This window comes from Anser brachyrhynchus (genome assembly GCF_964034855.1).
Source record: "Anser brachyrhynchus genome assembly, chromosome: W".
NCBI lineage: Eukaryota > Metazoa > Chordata > Aves > Anseriformes > Anatidae > Anser > Anser brachyrhynchus.
In genome coordinates, this window is record NC_137704.1 from 19,365,011 (window position 1) to 19,387,787 (window position 22,777).

Consider the following 22,777-nt stretch of genomic DNA (forward strand, 5'->3'; position numbering starts at 1 on the left):
ACCTTCTTCCCTTCCCCAGTACTTCATGGATCCTGCCTCTTTAATCAGTCTCGGGCCCTCTGTCAGCTCTCCGCAGAACCGCCACCGTCGATGCACAGGACCACTGAAATCAGCGGGGCATGCCTTCCTGCTGCTATGGCGGTGGGGCTCCCCGGTAGGTGACTGGATCCCGGACGAGCCCCCAAATTGTGAGAAGCACTCTGTAGCCAATAACTTAGGCTCAGGCGAGGATCTTAGTGAAGCAGTAATTTATTCACGATTGCAATGGCGGGTGTCCCACAAGCAGGAGCGCACCTACTAGTCACACAGTACTGTTTATATACTTTATTTCTCGATGACTGGGACCCTCCCGTTTCCCCATTGACTGGGTAATCCAGGTTCACAACCTATCCGATGCTTCACAGACAATGCATGGCCTTCAGTTGCAGGCCTGTTAAATTTCAAATTTCTTTTGACGTTTTTTTTTACTGTTTGAAGTGGTAATGTTTCTTCCCTTATCTGACTTGACACTGTGATTTTTACCTAATTGTTCTAAGGAATCTGGTTGTCTGCATTTTACAAGGTTGCCTGCTAAGTTTTCTTATCACTGCAAGCATATCTCAATACCACATTCCTTACCTTTAAACAATGTAACTCTGCAAAAACAACATTTTTATTCCCACATATATGACCTTACTACAAGAAAAGCTTGAGTCTTTAGAGCACTGACTCAGGAACAAGATCTTCTTACATTAGAGAACTCTGTTAAAAGTCATGATACTCAGCTCTAAGTCCTCCCTGTTGCATGGACAATAGCTTGCTTTGGAAGCAAGCAAAGAGAAGTTTCAATGTAAATTAGCATCAACTTTTGTTCATCTTAACAAATCACATCGTGTAAGCTTGATCAGAAAGCCAGCTGCTTTAGTTCAACCACCAAGGCAGTTAGTGTAGACAAAGATATTTGTTGAAGAAGGGGAGGTTCCTTGAAGCATCAGTAGGAAATCAGAGAAGAGGTGAAAGCAACTCTGAAGACGAGGTAATAGATTTAAGCTCAAATTGACTCTAAAACTGAAGGCAATGAAAAACTTAGTAATAAAAAGGCAAGAGTAGAAACATCTGAGGTTCGAAGTTAGTACAGATTGTTTCTGAGCACAAGAGGAGAGGAAGTCACCAAGAAAGAGAGGAGAGGAGAGGAGAGGAGAGGAGAGGAGAGGAGAGGAGAGGAGAGGAGAGGAGAGGAGAGGAGAGGAGAGGAGAGGAGAGGAGAGGAGAGGAGAGGAGAGGAGAGGAGAGGAGAGGAGAGGAGAGGAGGGGAGGGGAGGGGAGGGGAGGGGAGGGGAGGGGAGGGGAGGGGAGGAGAAGACCAGGTGCCAAAAGGTTTGAGAGAAAAAAAAGTAGAAACAGCAAACAGTTTGGAAAGGTAGTGGGTGGAAAAATCCTACTAATCAGCATTTCTTTCCCTATCCTTTCCACTGTCTTAAAAGCCAACTTTTCTTCTGTTTCTACAGAAGCTTTTCCTCCTCCTGAGTCAGAAGGCATTTCTTATCTTCAGCTTTTCACAGGCTTTGTGTTGCTGCTTTGTAGGAAGGAGAAAAAAAAAAAGATGCAATGGGAGCAAACTCTAGCTCTTGTCCAGAGATGAACATGGGCAGTAGTTCTCACCATGTTTCTTCCCCATCCAAAGATCCTCCCCTCCTATGCAAGACCACCTGAAGTCACGTTTTTATATTTGACACTTATAAAGCACTTGGCAGCACCTCATTCCCTGAGTAATTAAACTGTTGTATAAATTAAGCATAACCACAGAATAAAGGAGTTATTTTCAAAAAATGTGTACTTCCCTGAACCTGGAAACCCCTTTCCATTTAGAAAGATAGATGGACACAATACAGGGAAACTAGGATGCAAACAGGCTTTTGACTACCTGAAGTGCCTGAAGCTCAGTTTAGATAGAACTCACTTTAATGGAAAACTGAAAAGTTCCATTTCCCAAACTGGTGAAGACCTTCGGAAAAATACTCATAAGCTACTGAATAAATGAAAAAAACCTTCAGGTACTGCATGCATGTGATACACATTTACCACTTGGAGCTCATAGCTTGAAAGGGTACTTTATTTTGTTTCAGTACAGATTCAGTCCAGTTCACAGAGAACACAGTTAATACATATCTTTACTTTGTAGGAGAAATGGGCATGAACACATGAGCACTCGGTCACCAGTCTTTTATAGCCAATTTATGCAACTTTCACCTCGAAAGCATCATGCGTGGCACAGAGTTTTCACTAACACCTCATATAGGAGCACTGTAAAGTCATCTCTAGAAACACAGGAAGATGTAAATCTCAAGGACCGTAAAATTAAATGTATACGTCTATGCCATTTGTGGATTTATCCTTCAAAATCCTGTTTTTGAGATTAACTTGGAAGTTTGTTTTAGAAGAATGAGTCCCTGAATAATACTTATTCTCCCTTGAGGTTCAGGTTCTTCAGGCTATAGATAGTAATCTTTACTTCAAACAGCCAGAGACAGGCTCACAGCAGCCAAAACTCTCTTAAAATCTGGATCTGTGAGCAGCAGCAGCAGCTAATATGAAGAAGGGTACATGAATCTCAGCAGAACAGTTTCCCATGTTCAACCACGTTATTAGAACCTGAAACACCAATGAAGGTAAGGATGTTTGCTATATCAATCCCTGTTAACATACCAAACTTACCTTCATCTTCATTGTTAGACTTAAGGTCTAGTAGCATCTGTGAGGCTTTGTTGTGTTTTTTGTTTGATTGGTTTTATTTGTTTTTAAAAGCACATTGGACTTGAAGACTCCAAAAGCTCTTCTATTTCACACACACACAGAGGTTTATATCAGGTGGTCTAGCAAAAGGTACCATCGCTCTTCACAAACCACTTGTTATTTACATCAAACCTATCATAGGGTTCTTTGATACACCTAATACAAACTCCATCACACAGGTTCTACCTTGAAGGAAAAGAAAACTGATAAATATTGTAGGGAGTTATCTTCTATCTGGAGGGTGGAAACCTCTCTCTAGAAGTGGCTAAAGAAGGGTGACATTTTAAAATATGTTGGCTCTAAGGGAGACAAAAACCCTGTATCTTCTACAACCTAACATGAAACCCAGCAGGAACATAAATACAGAATGAAGATGAGAGGACAGAAGGGACTATGAAAAGATACTGTCAGTCAGAAGCACATTTCAAGTATAGCTTTTCAAAGCTGTTTTAAAAATTTTGTGCACTCAACTTACTTCTGAATACTTCACTATTTCTCTGACCTTTCCAACTGATTTTTTCTCCTCTCAAAGAGCTACAGAAAATAAAACATCACGAGAAACAACAAAAGCAGTGAGTTACCATATACTATCAAGTACAAAAAGTAAGCTGTAAGCTGTCAAATATGAGCAACACAGCAACTTTCACTTTTCCTCCATTTAAAACAACCACGTTTTGAAAAAATTTAAAATAAATGCCCAAGCTGAAAGTTCATGCCCAAGCTCCTCAAAGTTTTAAACATAGCATCTTACAACTGAGAAAAGTTTCTTTTTATTTGTAAACCAGAGTTTGAAATACCTTAAAATATACTTTTAATTTCATTTTTCTAAAGAAACAGCATTTAAGAACTGAAAGAACAGCATGACATTAAATGTTAAGGACCATATTTTAAAAAAACCTTTATTAAAAAAGTTTACTTAGGCATGATGATGATTTAAGTTGTATTTTAAAGTCAACTACTTAAGCATATAAACAATACAAACTGAGGTGCAAAATCAGAAGTCCAGTCACAGATGAGACTGTAGAATTGTGCTCAAGATAGAAGAGGTCTACCCATGGTGGGCACAGCTGCATGCTCATACACTAATTCAGTCTGTCTTGGTCACAAACCCTGCAGACCCGAGAAACTCTGCTGATTAGGTCAGTTTGATCTACTTAACATAAACTTGCCCTTTCTAATAAGAAGGATATTAACTAAAGCCTTCAGTTAAGCAATAAAACCTTTCTAATTAGCAACAAAAAATAAAAATGACATGCTTGCTCTGTTTTAGGCACTTTCAAGATCATAGTTTATTTACTGTAGGTAAAAAGCTAGTATACAGATTAAGGGATCTTTTAAATTTCAACTCTACAGTTATACACCATCTAGTATTCTTGCTCTGAATATTAACCAATAAAGTTTCTAAACACCTGTAAGCCCCACTGTAAATCTGTGTTATAAGGAAAAAATATATAAATCAACGCTTAATTTGTTCAATGCATAATATTTACACTGTAAAGCCAATGGGAGATGTAACAAGCAATGGTAAAGAGGCAATACATTTTAAAAAGCCAAAGTTTTATATATTTTTTTTTTACAAGTGTGTTAATCAGCATAACTGTATATAAAAATTAAAATATAGTATAGTGTCCCATTACAGAAATCTTAATAATCTGAACTGCAGTCATTACTTGCTAACCATTTACATGCAACACCTGCTAGGACTGACTGTTTTTAAGATGTAAAATAGATTATGACTTTTAAGAGACAAACATTAACTTGTGTACAAACAAAATTAAAAACTGCACTCAAGAACTGCACTGGTCACAAGCCTCTTCTGTACAGGAGGGGAAGAAAAAAATGACAGAAAGTGGTCTCTTTCCATACACTAATTATCAAAGGCAATGCATAGACAGAGAATACCTGGACGGCAAACTCTGTAGATGCTGGAAACAAACAGCTTTCACATACATACTCTTTATAAGAGGCCTTTCTTTCCACCAAATGGCAATGACTGATAACAAGTAAGGGGCACCAGATGTACAACTACATAGCTCTTGCAAAATACTAAGATGGGGCAGTTGTTAATGTACAACTTGAACTGTATTTACAATATAATGGAATGTTTCCCATCCCAAAACTGGTTTATGAAACAATTGGACCTTTCTACACTAGCCTTGTGACTCAGCTATCATTCTAATGAAAATATAAGTACACAAGAGACTTACATGAAAAGTAAAATTTATGGGGTTTTACAGGAACTATTGACAAAGCTGTTAAATGGAATTTCTGCTTTTAAAGTAATTTTGTTAGATATAATTGAAACAACATTGAACCAATTGAAACATTGGTGATTTTTTAAAAAGGCCCTTTTTGATCTGTTATGAATTGTACTGCAGAAGTATTGATGCATGCACACATCTGTGTCAGCTGAGACTACTGATCCAATTGCATGCACGTTTTCTTGAGGTGCTTTCCATGTTAAACCACCTCAATAACAATAAGATGAAAAATAGAGTAACAAGTATTTCAGATAACTCAAATTTAAAAGGAAATGGAAAGCCAATATGGCAGTAAAACCTTTTTCTGTTTTTTTAAATAGGAAGGTCTCTTGTACCAACAGAATCCTGTATACAGATGCACAGAGAAAGAGGGAATACACCACTTATAATTCCATTAAACAAGAGTCAATTCATGTGAGAAGGTACAAATTACAAAAAACATGAGTAGCCAACAGAAGAGAAACAATTGGTTTACATGAAAGAAAAGAGAACACTTCAGTCTGATTGCAGTTATTTTGTGAAAGCTGCTACAACAGCCCATAGAACCTCATTCGTGTTGGCTTTCATACATTCAACCTCAGGGTCTAAATCCAGAAGCTGCCGCACTCTCTTTGTGGCTAAATCATACTGCTCATCCAAAAGGGGGGCAAAAGCGTTCTCCAGAACATCTGAAGCATGGGCTAAATAAACGAGTGCCAACAAGCGCTTGTCCATGCGGTGGGGGTCATTCACCCATTTGTCAAGAACTGCTTCTTGAACCTTCTTGATGAGGCGCTGTTTGATACTGTTGTTGGTGAGAGGGTGCGTAGTCATGTCAAAAAGAAGGAAGTTCTGTTTCTCTGTTGTCAGTACACCTTTTTCCACTAGATTTTTAGCTAACCGTTCACGGACATTTCGTAACTGGTAGTGCAACTTTAATGGGTTCCATGTTTCACCTAAAAAAAGCAAAGGAAAAAGCCAACAGTCAGGCAAAATCTAAGCTGTACTACTACAGCAATTTTTTCCCCTCTCGTGGTGCAGAATGAGCTGTCAAATTCATATAGCTGACTATTACAGTAAGTTAGCGTGCTCATGTCAGCATTTCTCTGATCTCTGACCCATCTAGATACATGCATAGAGACTGAGACCATGTGAGCATCTCTGAGGAGTTTCACTGTGCATTTAAAGTTGGGATGAAACACTAGCTAAGCCATGTCTTGAGCAAAGATATGACAAACAAGCACTCCTGTACTGAAGAAAAATTAGCCATGAAGACTTTTTTTTTTTAAACAGTAACCATAAAAATAAAAATTAAAAAAGTTTTAAAAAGCATCTCCTCCAGCCTTGTCTGCTCAGCCTTTGTCAATTCAGGGACTGGAAGAATCACAGAATCATCTAGGTTGGAAGAGACCTCCATGATCACCTAGTCCAACCTCTGACCTAACACTAACAAGTCCTCCACTAAACCGTATCAATAAGCTCTACATCTAAACGTCTTTTAAAGACCTCCGGGGACGGTGACTCAACCACTTCCCTGGGCAGCCCATTCCAATGCCTAACAACCCTTTCAGTAAAGAAGTTCTTCCTAATATCCAACCTAAACCTCCCCTGGCGCAACTTTAGCCCATTCCTCCTCGTCCTGTCACCAGGCACATGGGAGAATAGACCAACCCCCACCTCGCTACAGCCTCCTTTCAGGTACCTGTAGAGAGCGTTAAGGTCGCCCCTGAGCCTCCTCTTCTCCAGGCTGAACAATCCCAGCTCCCTCAGCCGCTCCTCGTAAGACTTGTAAGCATCATTGCTATTCTTTCTGTCACAGACAAGCTAATGCACACCTATCCCATATGCTCTCCTCATTTCTCTTATTTCTTCAGGTTTATGCTCTTCTTTCCACTTCTGCTCCCTCCAAGGTGAAACAGACATGCACCATGTGAGTGTGGGTGGATGGATGTACAGAAGAGCACTCCTGTTGAGAGGGGCTTTGATGTTTCTATGAAAATTATTTCTAATGCTTTGTTATGGCAGGACAAATGGGCACTTCAGAGCACGTGTATGCACTTAAAGGAATTTAAAAAGCACAAAATAATATACCAGCAGCTACTGATAAAGCTGAAGTTGTTAAGCACTGAGAAATCCTTCTTTGATTAGAAGTTTACTTCAGCTAAAGTTTTTAGGTCCAGCTTACCTCAGTATTTACTTTAAGTATTAAAATCTCCTCCTGATATTAAACAGCCTATGCGCTTTAAGAGGCAAGGGAAGAAACAGCATTAAGTATTTCTTACGTACAAGTGTTTTTTCCATAAACAATATGACAGCTTCTATAGCAACTTGTATTTTAGAAAGCTTTTTTTTTTTTAATCTTTGGTTATCTTTTAATAGTACTACTTAAAACAAAACAAAACAAAACAAAAAACAGATGAATTTAAGGTTTCTCTCATTGCAATGGAAGGTGACAAGCATCTAAGTAACAGCCAGGTTAAGTACACAAATGAGGTAACACCAACTGCATAGTGTAAAGGTAAAGAATCTACCTAGGCCTGAACTATGTAAGTCCCTATAGGTCCTACACTTCACTGAGGTGTGATTTCCCAGCTTGACCACAAATGAAACTATCATATGCCAGCCACCACCTCCCCCCCAAAAGGCAGTCTCCTTATAGTGTTTCACATAGTAGAGGTTATTTCCTAGATGCTTCTAAATTTATCAGGTGAATGCATCTATATGATAATAAAAATCAGTACTGTGGTGACACCTTGTGACCAATCTCCACCATTACACAGATGTAACATTTATTTCATCTGCAGGAAGACCTGACATTTTGATCCAAACTTCTATATTCCCTATACTTGCTTCCCTTAGAGGTGATCTTATAAACAAGAACAGCCTGGAAAATATAGCCTCAAATGTCCATACAAATATTTCTGTGATGGCTTTGAACTCATATGTACTGGACCTTTAAGCAGTATTCTTTGCATCTCTGATAATTATGGCTGGAATAGCTATTTTCCAGGATCCACCCCTAAAGTAAAACTCTAAAAGAATTTACAGAAAGAAAAAAAAATTCTTCACAGGGCAGTTCTCTTAACCATGGGAAATGCAAAGAATCCTAATGCCATCAAAGAACTAGTAATTAAATACCCATGGGCAAGTAAAAAAGACTGATCCAAATCACAGCACTAATGACGATAATCCTCCCAGAGACAAAGCTTAGCAGGCTCGTGCCTCAAGGAAACCTACACTGTTCATTCATTAGTTGACCTTTTTTGAATCAGTACTAACTTTATGTGCTCTTCCCTGGGAGACAAAGCCAGTGCATATTATGTATTTGGCCGGAGGAAAAGAATTGCTTTTGCAAGCTGTAAAAGTGGAGTAGAGCTGAGCAAGAACAGACTAGACTGCAGGGATGTGCAGCAGCAATGCCCCCTACTGACAAGAAATGTTTCTTTCTCTCTCTGACAAACACTCATGGAACAAGAAGGAAGGAACGGCAAGGACACAGTATGAACTGTGCAAGAAAATATTGAAGTACAAGGAAGGCTATTTCAGGTGGTACAGGACAAATGGGAAGAACATAATGAAAACAAGAAGGCAGAGAAAGCTGGAGAGGTTTTGCTCACTTTTGAAACTCATTTATCTGTTATTACAAGTAACAAATATATTTAGATGAGCAAGTCTCATTGCCCCCTACTTCCCAAAGTTATGTTACTGACAAAATAGTGATTCCCTCCCCACTACTGCGCATGCAACTGAAGTACAGCTCTGATCTACTCCAGGGAAACTGCATTTTGTGTTTTGTAAAAACAGCCAAGCCTTGGTAATACATTTTGGCTACAGAAAAAAAAATGCTTTTGGCCACCGATCTCTTCAGTTTAATTTATGCAGTTTAATTTATTTCAGTTTACTTTCCTTTACAGAAAAAGCTGTGCACAAAGTGCTCATCTTGAAGCCTTTGTTTTGAACAACTAGAAATACATATATATTCAACATATATTCTAATGTTGTTACATTTCTCTAGTTAACGGAAAAACAGAACTCCTCTCTACTGTTTCTTTATGATTGATGGCTGAATTTTCACCCTCAATTTTTACATAGGAACAGTGAGCTCTTTATCTTCTTTCCTTATCAAAAAACTCTACTGAATCCATATGATTATACTCTAAACTTCTACTACCCCTCATTTCCAGTTACAGAGGAAGACAGTTATATGTCTCCAGGGCACAGTCCTGATTCACTTCAGATTCAGCAGAAGACATCTCTTCCATAGAGTTGATATGTTCTGACACTTCAATCTAGATCCGTTCTGTACCAACTTAAGTCAAAAGAAACAGTTACTTATGTTTGATTAAAGGCTACAATCAACAAGAGACTACTCTAGAGGACGGACTAATTACATTTTTGCATAATTTCTTCTCCAAAATCTTGCAGTGTAATCTCTAGTGATGCCATATTGAGTGGCATCACTAGAGATTACAAAAAAAGCAAATATGTTATGTCCAAGGCTTACCACTAAGCAGTTCAATCCAATTTTGTACTGTTTCAGGAGGTTGGGTCTCTTTTATGTGTTTCAGAGCTTCATCAAGCAGAACATCCCCTGTAGAAGTATCTGACTTGCAAATCACCTACGACAGAATGAAACGCAGCTTTTTCACTTAGTTCATATACCATAAACATCCAACAATAAAAAACAGGAAAATTAACTAAACTTACGGCATTCATACATGCTTAATACCTCTTTGTTTATATATACATATTTTTAAGGAAGATAATCCACTGACCTGACTAGATGCTTCATTTCCTCCTCAAAACAAAGTACACTACAGTGTTAAACTGATCTCTGATGGCACTCTATTTTACTGCTTCAAATCAATTTATTCAAAATACTGCAGTTAAACAATTAGGCCACATGAAACTGAGAAATCAGTTAGGAACTGGAAAAAACAGGAAAACTGGTTTTCTTCCATAGATCAATGTCAATACAACATCTGTAAGTTTTTCAGCTCTGAAGAACATGCTCACCAGCAATATTATGTTCCATTCACTAACAGTTCATATATATTAAGCAAAATCTGTACGTACAATAAATGACATTATATATTACAGGGGTTTATGTTTACCATTTAATAAATTCTAAAATGATTTAATTGACTTATTTCCCCAAGAGAGCACAGGAGAAAGAAAATCATTCACAGGAATGTAATAAAACTTAAGAACTTGAGTAACTGCTTGTTTACCAGTACAATCAGTTATATAAACCATGTACAAATACCTTTTTTTTTTTTCTCTTGGTTAGAAAGACAACAGCACCAAGCTAAAAACGTATGGATTTAATTAGCCCAAGTCAATATAGTTTAATTATAAAAAAGACACACACCCAAAAAGAAAACACTATTTCTTTAGGAAAAGAATAATTACTACAGCACCAAAGCTGCTTATGAAAATAATGATTAAAACCGGCAATTCAAGTTGTTTGATAAGTTATCTTTTTACCTGATGCCTATAAAGTGCTAACAGGAAACAAAGAAAAAAAGGAACTTCTACCTTCTACCTTCCCACAAAGTTCCAGAAAGGACTGGGGCAGGGCAGAAGGGTTAGCTTGAGGTGCAGAGGCTATATAAAGTGATATTGCTGCTGAAGCTCCACACCTCACTGAATTACAACCCTGTATACAACTAAACAGCTCATTCCATTCACTAACCATGGTATTTGACCTTGTTTTTTTCTGTGAATTAAAGCGAGCAAAGCCTGCAAGCTTGTACCAAAGGAGTGTAGAGGTGGACACTTGGTAGAGTTCAGGCACATAAATCTACCAAACATGGGAACAAGACTGCAATTTCATATTAAACAATGCAAGACTTTACGTAAAATGAGAAAAGACACATGAGAATGACTTCTAAACTGAGAGGTAGGGTAGGACAGAAGAAACATCATAGATATCAGTAGTTAGGGATTTTACGTGCATGAAATTCTGTAAGCAGAAATCAATCTTCATTTGAATTTTATATTGTCTTTTTCATAGAATGCTCCCACCTGCAAAAATCTCTAGTTTTTCTTACAACAAAAAGAACAAAGCATTGAATACTAGTTAGATTTAGCTCTCCTTAAAGCAGTAAAAAAAAACAAAACAGAAGAACACAGACAGACCCACCCCTAAAAAGCACATGATAAAATTTTTAAAAAGGAGGGGGGGCAGACAACAATTTGGTTTGTATGCTGTAGTAAAGATATGCACAGGTTATTTCTCCATTTTCCTAAAAAAAAAAAAAAAGCAGTTAAAACTTCAGATAGACAGACCTGACAAGGTTTGCATAGAAAGAAAATAACTGTTAAAGAACATTCCTGAATGCCTAAGGAGCCAAAAGCTTTGTGAGGAAAAAAACTGTAGAAACTAATCAGTGCTGAATATGCTTAAATGAAGCTAAAAGAAGCAGGTGCTGTTTGCCTGAACAGAGGTTCAGTTCTTTGGAGGAGAAGGAAGCTGGGAGAAGATTAGGGAATTTGGAAGCTTTCCTTTAAAAAAAAAAAATCAGCAAAGCGTAAAACTGACGGGGAAACAGGCTATGAAAGAGAATTTACTTGTGGTGGATAGAAATATTTGACCATAAACTTATTTTACAAGTATCCACTAATGCTGATGAAGTAGAAATTCAAACAGTATAACTTTGCACATTTTGTACTAAGGAAAAAAAAAAACAACAGCAAAATCAATAAATTAAAGTTTCAAATTTTCAGCCTAATTCAATAAAGAACCTTAAAAATTTGCTCATCTTAAAGGTCAGTGAGTACAATCAATTTAACACACCAGTCACGCACTTTAGCTAGAGTTTTGCATTCTCAGGGGCCCAAGGTACAAGGATGTTTCCTTCCTACGCACTGCAAAGCATACTGTGCAGAGGATATTGTGTACGCCAGCACTAACTGGTGGCTTGCAGGATACATCTGGCTCGCTGTCAGTTAGCTGTCCATCTCAGCCCCAGCCCACATCTCACCGACAGAGCAAAAGCCAGTTCCTTCGACAGATAACAACTGGTGCTGCTGGAACACAGCAGCAACTGCTATCACTGCACCCTGGCCACAGCCACAGCCAGCTGATTGTGAAAGGCTCCCAACAGCAGCAGGAACACATCAAGAGAACAAACAGGAACTGAGAACAAGTACAGAAAATTTACAAGACCCTTCAGCTCACCACTGAAACAGTTTAGATAATAACTCTGTGCCTGTAACATAAGTCACTACTCAGAATCTCTAACCCCATTTATAGGAAAAGAAAAAAAAATAAGTTTTACCTTAAAACTCACTGTTATTTGTAACTACTGCATTGCAAGAACACGACGCAAAAGCAAATATGACCACATTCCTCCCACTTACCTTTCTTGTCAACAGACTTTTGCGCCTCATTCCACAAGCCTCTAGCTGAAGACGCCCTCGCAATGCCAATTCGATTAACATGCATCCACGCAAACCTGAGGAGATGCAATCATTCCAAAATGAAGTGTAACCCTGAGAAGATGAAAAGACAGTAAGATACTTCCACCTCCACCTGAAAACAAATAGAAGAATCATAGAATCATTAAGGTTGGAAAAGACCTCCAAGATCATCTGGTCCAACCATCCCCCTACTACCAACGTCACCCACCAAACCATGTCCCTAAGCACCACGTCCAACCTTTCCTTAAACACCCCCAGGGACGGTGACTCCACCACCTCCCTGGGCAACCCATTCCAATGCCTGACCACTCTTTCTGAGAAGAAATGTCTCCCAATTTCCAACCTAAACCTCCCCTGGCGCAACTTGAGGCCATTCCCTCTCGACCTATCACTAGTTATCTGCGAGAAGAGGCCGACCCCCAGCTCCCCACAACCTCCTTTCAGGTAGTTGTAGAGAGCAATAAGGTCTCCCCTGAGCCTCTTCTTCTCCAGACTAGACAACCCACGTTCCCTCAGCCGCTCCTCATAGGACTTGTGGTCCAGGCCCTTCACCAGCTTCATGGCCCTTCTCTGGACATGCTCCAGGGCCTCCATGTCCTTCTTGTAGTGAGGGGCCCAAAGCTGAACACAGGACTCGAGGTGCGGCCTCACCAGAGCAGAGTATGGGGGGACGATTGCCTCCCTGGTCCTGCTGGCTACACTATTCCTGATACAAGCCAGGATGCCGTTGGCCTTCTTGGCCACCTGGGCACACTGCTGGCTCCTGTTCAGGCGAGCATCAATCAGCATCCCCAGATCCTTTTCCTCCGCACAGCTTTCGAGCCACTCTGCCCCAAGCCTGTAGTGTCGCATGGGGTTGTTGTGGCCAAAGTGCAGGATCCAGCACTCAGCCATGTTGAAACTCATCCCGTTGGCCTCTGCCCATCAATCCAACCTGTCCAGGTCCCTCTACAGGGCCTTCCTACCCTCCGGCAGATCAACACTTCCCCCCCAACTTGGTGCCATCTGCAGACTTACTGAGGATGCACTTGATTCCCTCATCCAAGTCATCAATAAAGATATTAAAGAGGATGGGCCCTAACACCAATCCCTGGGGAACACCACTGGTGACCGGTCACCAGCTGGATTTCACTCCGTTCACCACCACTCCCTGGGCCCGGCCGACCAGACAATTTTCAACCTAACAAAGAGTGTACCTGTCCAAGCCACAGGCGGCCAGCTTCTCCAGGAGAATACTGTGGGAGACCGTGCCAAAGGCCTTGCTGAAGTCTAGGTAGCCTTTCCCTCATCCACCTGGCGGGTCACCCCGTAATAGAATGAGATGAGGTTGGTCAGGCAGGACTTGCCTTTCCTGAAACCATGCTGACTGGACCTGTTTCCATGGTTGTCCTGCATATGCTGCATGACTGCATTCAAGATGACCTGTTCCATCACCTTTCCTGGCACCGAAGTCAGGCTGACAGGCCTGTAGTTCCCCGGGTCCTCCTTACAACCCTTCTTACAGATGGGCGTCACATTACAGAATGACAGAATCATCTAGGTTGGAAGAGACCTCCATGATCACCTAGTCCAACCTCTGACCTAACACTAACAAGTCCTCCACTAAACCGTATCACCAAGCTCTACATCTAAACGTCTCTTAAAGACCTCCGGGGATGGTGACTCAACCACTTCCCTGGGCAGCCCATTCCAATGCCTAACAACCCCTTCCGTAAAGAAGTTCTTCCTAATATCCAACCTAAACCTCCCCTGGCGCAACTTTAGCCCATTCCCCCTCGTCCTGTCACCGGGCACATGGGAGAATAGACCAACCCCCACCTCGCTACAGCCTCCTTTCAGGTACCTATAGAGAGCGATAAGGTCTCCCCTGAGCCTCCTCTTCTCCAGGCTGAACAATCCCAGCTCCCTCAGCCGCTCCTCAGAAGACTTGTTCTCCAGACCCCTCACCAGCTTCGTCGCCCTTCTCTGGACTCTCTCGAGCACCTCCATGTCCTTCCTGTAGTGAGGGGCCCAAAACTGAACACAGTACTCGAGGTGCGGCCTCACCAGAGCCAAGTAAAAGGGGACAATCACTTCCCTAGAACTGCTGGCCACGCTGTTTCTTATGCAAGCCAGGATGCTGTTGGCCTTCTTGGCCACCTGAGCACACTGCTGGCTCATATTCAGCCAACTATCAACCAGTATTCCCTGGTCCTTCTCTGCCAGGCAGCTTTCTAACCACTCATCTCCCAGCCTGTAGCACTGCTTGGGGTTCTTGTGCCCCAGGTGCAGGACCCGGCACTTGGCCTTGTTGAACTTCATACAGTTGGCCTTAGCCCATCGCTCCAGCCTATCCAGATCCTCCTGCAGAGCCTTCCTGCCCTCGAGCAGATCGACACACGCACCTAACTTGGTGTCATCTGCAAACTTACTGAGGGTGCACTGGATCCCCTCATCCAGATCACTGATAAAGATGTTAAAGAGGACTGGCCCCAGTACTGAGCCCTGGGGGACTCCACTAGTGACCGGCCTCCAACTGGATTTGACTCCATTCACCACGACTCTTTGGGCCCGGCTATCCAGCCAGTTTTTAACCCAACGAAGCGTACGCCAGTCCAAGCCATGAGCAGCCAGTTTCTTGAGGAGAATGCTGTGGGAAACGGTGTCAAAAGCCTTACTGAAGTCAAGGTAGACCACATCCACAGCCTTTCCCTCATCCACTAAGCGTGTCACTTGGTCATAGAAGGAGATGAGGTTCGTCAAGCAGGACCTGCCTTTCATAAACCCATGCTGACTGGGCCTGATCGCCTGCTTGCCCTGCAAGTGCCGCCTGATGACACTCAAGATAATCTGCTCCATGAGCTTTCCCTGGCACTGAAGTCAAACTAACAGGCCTATAGTTCCCTGGGTCTACCCTCCGACCCTTCTTGTAGATGGGCGTCACGTTTGCTAGCCGTCAGTCGACTGGGACCTCCCCTGATAGCCAGGACTGCCGATAAATAATGGAAAGCGGCTTGGTCAGCTCCTCCGCCAGTTCTCTCAGTACCCTCAGGTGGATCCCATCCAGCCCCATCGACTTGCGTACATCTAAGTGCTGTAGCAGGTCGCCAAGCATTTCCTCGTGGATTATGAGGGCCACATTCTGCTCCCCCTCCCCTTCCACCAGCTCAGGGTACTGGGTATCCAGAGAACAACTGGTCTTGCCACTAAAGACTGAGGCAAAGAAGGCATTAAGCACCTCAGCCTTTTCCTCTTCTCTTGTCACTAAGTTTCCCCCCGCATCCAGTAAAGGACAGAAATTCTCCTTAGTCCTCCTTTTCGTGTTTATGTATTTATAAAACCATTTTCTTTTATCTTTAACAGCAGTAGCCAGATTGAGCTCCAGATGAGCTTTGGCCTTTCTAATTTTGTCCCTGCACAGCCTCGCAACATCCTTATGATGCGTGATTGCATTCAAGATGACCTGTTCCATCACCTTTCCTGGCACCGAGGTCAGGCTGACAGGCCTGTAGTTCCCTGGATCCCTCTTATGACCCTTCTTATAGATGGGTGTCACATTAGTAATTCTCCAGTCATCTGGGACCTCTCTGGATAACCACGACCACTGACAGATGATGGAAAGCAGCCCAGCAATCACATCCACCAACTACCTCAGCACCCTCGGGTGGATCCTATCTGGCTCCGTGGACTTGTGACAGTCCAGGCGGAGCAGCAGGTCTCTGAGTGTTTCCACCTGAACGGTGGGACATTTCTTCTGCTACTCGTCCCAGACTTCCAGGTCGGGAGGCTGAGTACCCCAAGGGTAAGTAGTCTGGCTAGTAAAGACAGATGTAAAGAAGGCATTAAGAACCTCAGCCTTTTCCTTATCCTCAGTTGTCATATTCCCCCTGGCCTCCAGTAAAGCATAGAGATTCTCCTTGGCCCTCCTCTTGCCGTTAATATATTTATAAAAACATTTTTTGTTATCCTTAACCATAGTGGCCAGGTTGAGCTCGTGCTGGGCTTTGGCCTTCCTGATTTTTTCTCTGCATATGCTGGCAACTTCCTTGTACTCTCCCCGAGTTGCCTGCCCCTTCTTCCACCGGACATGATCTCTCTTTTTCCCCCGGACACTCAGCACAAGTTCCCCGTTTGGCCACGCCAGTCTTCTTCCCCACCGTCCCATCTTACGGCACACGGGGACAGCCTGCTCCTTCGCCTTTAAGACTTCCTTCTTGAGGAGCATCCAGCCTTCCTGGACCCTTCCGCCCTTCAGGACTAACTCCCAAGGGACCCTCCCTACTGCTGCCCTGAACAATTCAAAGTCTGCCCTCTGGAAGTCCAAGGTAGCAGTTTTACTACCCCCCCCCCCCCCGACTTCACCAAGAATAGAGAACTCGACCATGTCGTCATCACTCTGCCCAAGGCAGCTCCTGACCACCACATGTCCCACCAGTTCTTCTCTGTTCGTGAACAGCAGGTTTAGCTGGGCACCCCCTCTGGTAGGCTCACTAACCAGCTGAGTCAGGAAACTGTCTTCCACGCACTCCAGGAACCTTCTAGACTGCTTCCTCAGGGCTGTATTGTATTTCCAGCATATGTCCGGGAAGTTAAAGTCCCCCAGGAAGACAAGCGCTGGTGACTGAGCGACTTCCGCCAGCTGCTTATAGAACGCCTCATCCGTCTCTTCATCCTGGTTTGGCAGCCTATAACAGACCCCCACCAGGATGTCTGTCTTGTTGGCCAACACCCTGACCCTTATCCACAGGGACTCAACCTTATCATTCCCAGCCCCGAGCTCAACAACATCGAAACACTCTCTAATATAGAGAGCCATGCCACCACCCCTCCTTAGTTGCCCGTCCCTTCTGAAGAGCTTGTAGCCATCCATTGCAGCACTCCAGTCATAGGAGTGGTCCCACCATGTTTCAGTGATGGCAACTAGGTCATAGTTTGCCTGCTGCAGAATGGCTTCCAGCTCCTCCTGTTTGTTGCCCATGCTGCGTGCATTGGTGTAGATGCACTTCAGTTGTGCCACTGCCCTCACCCCCAACCCTGGGACTGCTCCCCCAGTCTCATCTCTATCGAGCCTCATTTCCCCCCCATCCCCCTTCATACCTAGTTTAAAGCCCTTTCTACAAGCCCTGCCAGCTCCTGGGATAGAATCCCTTTCCCCCTTTGATATTTGGATCCTCCACTACTTGGGATGAGGTGCTGAGCAGGGGCAGGTCTTTGTAGGTATGCTGGGGCCTGGGCTCTGGGATGAGATGTGGCACATCCTATTCCAGCAGTAAACCACCTTCCCTTTTGCATAGAGTAACAGACCTCCTCCCCTTTCTTCTTTCAATAAAACCATAAGCCATATGGGATTTCTGTCTCATAGCTCATCTGGAAGTAAATAAATGCAATAAACAAATTTGCGGCACTGCTCCAAAACGCACGGTTATTCTGGCTGGTGTGCTGTCGCTCCTGGCAGGTGTGGGGCTGTGGGAAGCTGAGTGTGATGGGCTTGCCTTGGTGCACAGCCTTTTCTTTCAGTCCATGCCAACGTGTTCATCAAAGGAGGTAAAAGCGTGGTGAATGACAGCTCCTGGATAACTTGCATGGAAAGGGCCTGCTTTGTCATCTAGCCCTTTGCTCTGCTTTCAGAAGGATCCTTCCTAATTAAAGGACGACTGGTGGTTGCAAGATGTCTTGTTTGGGTGGTTTAATAAATTACCACCCTCTCTGTGAAAGAGAAAGTGTATTTACTAATGCGGCTGTAAATATCTCAGCTGTGGGGTGGTTATTTACTGCACTATTTTAATGCAAATGTTCGTGGTTGTCTGCATTGAACATGCAGGCAGCACACAAATTTTATTTGTGGTGTATTTAGGCTTATTTTTTCCTCCTTCCTGCCATATCTGTTCCTGTGTGCACTGTGCAACAGAGACTGCTTGATGTGTAATTGTCTGTCACTCAAGTGCCACTTTACAGCCTAGAAATATATCAATGAAAATATTCTCCCAATTAATTTTGAGTCTTAGGGATGAGTTATCCCTGTCCTAAGAGAACATTCTCTTAAATCATTCCGTATTTCATGCATGTATTTACTTTTAAATGTATCCTAAATGAAAGGTAATGGCCTGTAGTTATAACAGCAGTAAGGAGCATTCATTGTAAGGACCGTGGTGCTCCTGGTGTGGATGCAGCTTGAATGCTTCAGTCTGATAGATGCAAAATCACCAGTCGCATTGTGAGAGGCTTGCACACAGCCAGAAAGCCTGCAACTACCCTCTTGTACTGCATTTTCCTGGAGCGTAAGGTAGGGAAAAACTTGGATATCACAGCTGCACTTTTGCCAAATGAACTATTTCTTTAAGTTTGTTCATTTGTCCTAAGCTCTGTAGCTCCTGTGTGCTTCCCTTGTGGATGTGGGCAAGCGTCAAAAATGGTGGCTCAGCTTGAGCAATGTGGAAACTCTCTAGAATTGATATTTCATCTTTGGAGTGCACCTGCGGTACAATGGTGGCTTTTCTCTGTACCGAGACTTTGGAAAAATGGAGTCTGTGAGTAGGAAGTCCTGCTTTCAAATAGTCTGCTTTGTGAATAACAATTTTATCTGCGGCCTTTAAATACCTCCTGTAGATGGGATGATAGCTCAGAGATAATTGCCCTGATGGAACGCAGGAAGCATTATTGGTTGGAAGATATGACGTGGCATCTGTTAATGTCTCTCCTCAGTGTTCAATGGGGATAATCCTACCTCAGGGTAGGGGATGCCTTTAAATCTGATGGAGTCAGAGTAGATGCTGATTGATTTAGGTATCGAATCTGTAGTGATTAAAACTATTTGTTTGGAGCTTGTAAGCACACACAGAAATATATAAAAAAGTTAGGAGAGTTTTTGAACTTTATGTATTATTTGATTGTCAAGACACTTTTATTTTAGCTCCTGGCAATTATATCACAGTGAGCTCACACTCATAGGACCATGCCTGGATGTATTGACTTCCATTGTGGGTGTAAGTGAGGGAGAGGGCTGCTATTTGTTCTAAGAACTACTCTAAGCTGCTAAGACCAATTACAGTTTGTCCTGGTTTCAGCTAGGATACAGTTAATTTTCCTCCTAGTAGCTGGTAGGGTGCTATGTTTTGGATTAGAATGAGAACAGTGCTGATAACATGCTGATGTTTTAATTGTTGCAGAGCAGTGCTTACAACAAGCCAAGGACTTTTCAGCTTCTCGCTCTGTCCTGCCAGCGGGACAGGTGACCCAAACTGGCCAAAGGGGTATTCCATACCATCTGACGTCACGCTAAACGATATATAGGGGTGGCTGGCCGGGGTGGGGAAGCCAGCTGCTCGGGGATAGGCTGGGCATCGGTCAGCGGGTGGTGAGCAATTGCATTGTGCATCACTTGTTTCATACACATTTATTATTATTATTATTATTATTTTCCTGTCTTAATAAACTGTCTTTATCTCAACCCACAGGCTTCACTTTCTTGTTTCTCTCCCCCATCCCAGAGAGGGATATATCCTGCCGTATCTGTTCCCCTGTACATTGTGCAACAGAAACCATGAGCCCCACCAGCTCCTGGGTTAGGATCCCTTTCCCCCTTTGAGACAGGTGGGACCCATCGGCAGCCATCAGGCCAGGTGCTGAGTAAATCACCCCACAGTCAAAAAAACAAACAAAAACAAAAACAAACAAACAACAAAAAAAAATAATTCCTGCAATGGCACCAGCCTCTCAACCATGTATTAATCAGCTGGGCCTTCCAGGTCTGCTCAGTATCCCTCCCTGCCCCTGAAGGGATAGAGGAAAACACCACCTGCGCTCCCACTCCATCCAGTAACTGTCCCAATCCCCTGAAGTCCTTTTTGATAGCCTTCAGGCTTCTCTCAGCAATTTTGTCTCTGCCAGCCTGAATTATCACTAAGGGATAATAATTGGAGGGGCAAATCAGGCCAGGAAGTTTCCTGGTAATGTCCCTGACCCGGGCCCCAGGGAGGCAGCAGACTTCCCTGCAGCTAGGGTCCGGCTGACAAATGGGGCCCTCTGTTCCCCTCAGAAGGGAGTCGCCTACGACCATTACCCTTCTTTCCTTCTTGGTGGAGGAAGTCTTCAAGCATGGACTTGACTTCCTTGCCCTAGACAACCTCCTGTGTGGACCTTCCCCCACATCCTCACCAATCTGTCTCTCAAGCTCCAGGGGCCTCAAGCCTATTGTGTAAGGGCACCTGGGGAGGCGAGGTGAGCAGGGAGGAGGCTCGCCTGCAATGTCGAACAGGGACCTGTTTCCATTCCTCTCCATCTCTCAGGTCCCCTCCCTCTCCGCAACAGCAACAGGGCAGGGGGTCCACCACTATCTGGGGTGTATCGCCCCGGTGCCTTTCTCACAGGCATGGCAGGGAGTTTCTCCACCAGTCTAACTCCTGCTCACACTCCCTGATAGTCCTTAATCTCTCCACCTCTTCCTTGAGCTCTGCCTCCAGGCTGATCAGATCCTCCACCTGCTTGCACCTCATGCAGGCAGTATCTCTGCCACCCTCCACTGGTAGCAACAGGCTCAGGCACCCTGCAGCTGGAGACCTGAACAGACACATTTTTGGGCAGTCACTTGGTCTGGGTTGCCGCAGTCTTTTTGGCAAGAGGAGGCTTGCTGTGTTCTGTAAGCAGTTCTCTTACCCTCATGCACTTTTGAAGTAGCACTACTAGACAACCACCATTCCTGTACTGTAAATGTAAACATGAAAGAGAAACAGACTCATCCTCTGTTAATTTTGACACTTAGCCTGTTCTTGGAAGAACAGAGGAACTTCAGGAAAGTGACAAACAAAACAGTACATAACATTTAGTTTATATGTAGTCAAAATTAACTAATTACATTTTAAGACATCAAGCATTTGGCATTACTGACATCACACAGGCTTATCTGAGTTTCCTGAGACACATTAACATGCTTTAATATCCATAAACAATATGGCACTGAAGTAATAATTTGAAAAGCAATGTTAAGAAATATATATAGTTCTTATATGGATTGCAAAGCTGCAAATCACATTTATTCTATGAACCACACCATACCTATCACACTTCATCTGTATTTCTGCATTGATAGCTGTCTGCTTAAATAGCAGAACCAAATATTTGACACAATAAATTTACTCAATCACTAGAAACACATTTATTCAATTTTGTACTCCACTGCTTGACAACTGTGACAAAAAATATGAAAATGATTCTATTTAAATTATACAGTTGCCAACATTTAATATTACCAAACATGCAAGAACAGTACGCAGGACAAAGCAAAATCATTCTGAGAAAAAATTTGTCTTTTGAGAAATGATTGTGGAAACACTTGGTATGATCTAGAAAGACCTTCCAAAACTCCTCTAGCAATGCATCCTCTTTATGAAAAGATCCACTTTGGAATACAGAAGAAAAAAAAAAAAAGGAGCACTCTCTCATAAAATTTACCCTAGCCAGTAACAACAACCAGCTTAAACCATGAGCAATACAACTTTATCTTATTTGCAAATGACAGCTCCCAGTGTATAGATACCAGATGGACACACCTGAAGTCCACTAGACGTACAACCCAGTCACCAACTAATACATGCCATTAAATATAGATTTCTAGGAACAAAAAAAAAGTTTTCATTTAGCACTTAGCTATTTTCAAGAGCTTTATTACGTAGATGATCCATACTTCTAAAAATTCTACAAAAATTCTACAAAAACACTGAATTAGTAGAAAACCATTACTGAAATGTCACAGATGTTTACTTAAAAGGCCATAGACATAAGGTTGGAAAGGCATTTGAGGAGTTATCTATTCATCCTTTTTACTCAAAACCGATGCTTTGTATCAGCTACTCTCAGAATCACAGAATCGTCTAGGTTGGAAGAGACCTCCAAGATCATCTAGTCCGACCTCTGCCCTAACACTAACAAGTCCTCCACTAAACCGTATCACTAAGGGCTACATCTAAACGTCTCTTAAAGACCTCCGGGGATGGTGACTCAACCACTTCCCTGGGCAGCCCATTCCAATGCCTAACAACCCTTTCAGTAAAGAAGTTCTTCCTAATATCCAACCTAAACCTCCCCTGGCGCAACTTTAGCCCATTCCCCCTCGTCCTGTCACCAGGCACATGGGAGAATAGACCAACCCCCACCTCGCTACAGCCTCCTTTCAGGTACCTGTAGAGAGCGATAAGGTCGCCCCTGAGCCTCCTCTTCTCCAGACTGAACAATCCCAGCTCCCTCAGCTGCTCCTCGTAAGACTTGTTCTCCAGACCCCTCACCAGCTTCGTCGCCCTTCTTGGACTCGCTTGAGCACCTCCATGTCCTTCTTGTAGCGAGGGGCCCAAAAGTGAACACAGTACTCG

General features: G+C 42.9%; 1 protein-coding gene and 1 long non-coding RNA gene across 2 annotated transcripts in view; one reads left to right on the forward strand and one right to left on the reverse strand.

Annotated features, from left to right (window-relative positions):
* The window catches only part of LOC308184913, a 65,436-nt gene that overhangs the window by 18,420 nt on the left and 24,239 nt on the right, over positions 1–22,777 (forward strand). The gene's annotated exons all lie outside the window — the stretch shown is intronic.
* LOC308184788 (Golgi phosphoprotein 3-like) overlaps positions 4,037–22,777 on the reverse strand; it is a 38,788-nt gene continuing 20,047 nt past the window's right edge. Inside the window, exons 2-4 of the mRNA XM_080572345.1 lie at positions 12,378–12,509; positions 9,517–9,631; positions 4,037–5,968 (exon numbers count right to left, since the gene is read on the reverse strand). Coding sequence (XP_080428471.1) covers positions 5,544–5,968; positions 9,517–9,631; positions 12,378–12,509 — 672 coding nt within the window. The 3' untranslated portion in view covers positions 4,037–5,543. The remainder of the gene's footprint in view (positions 5,969–9,516; positions 9,632–12,377; positions 12,510–22,777) is intronic.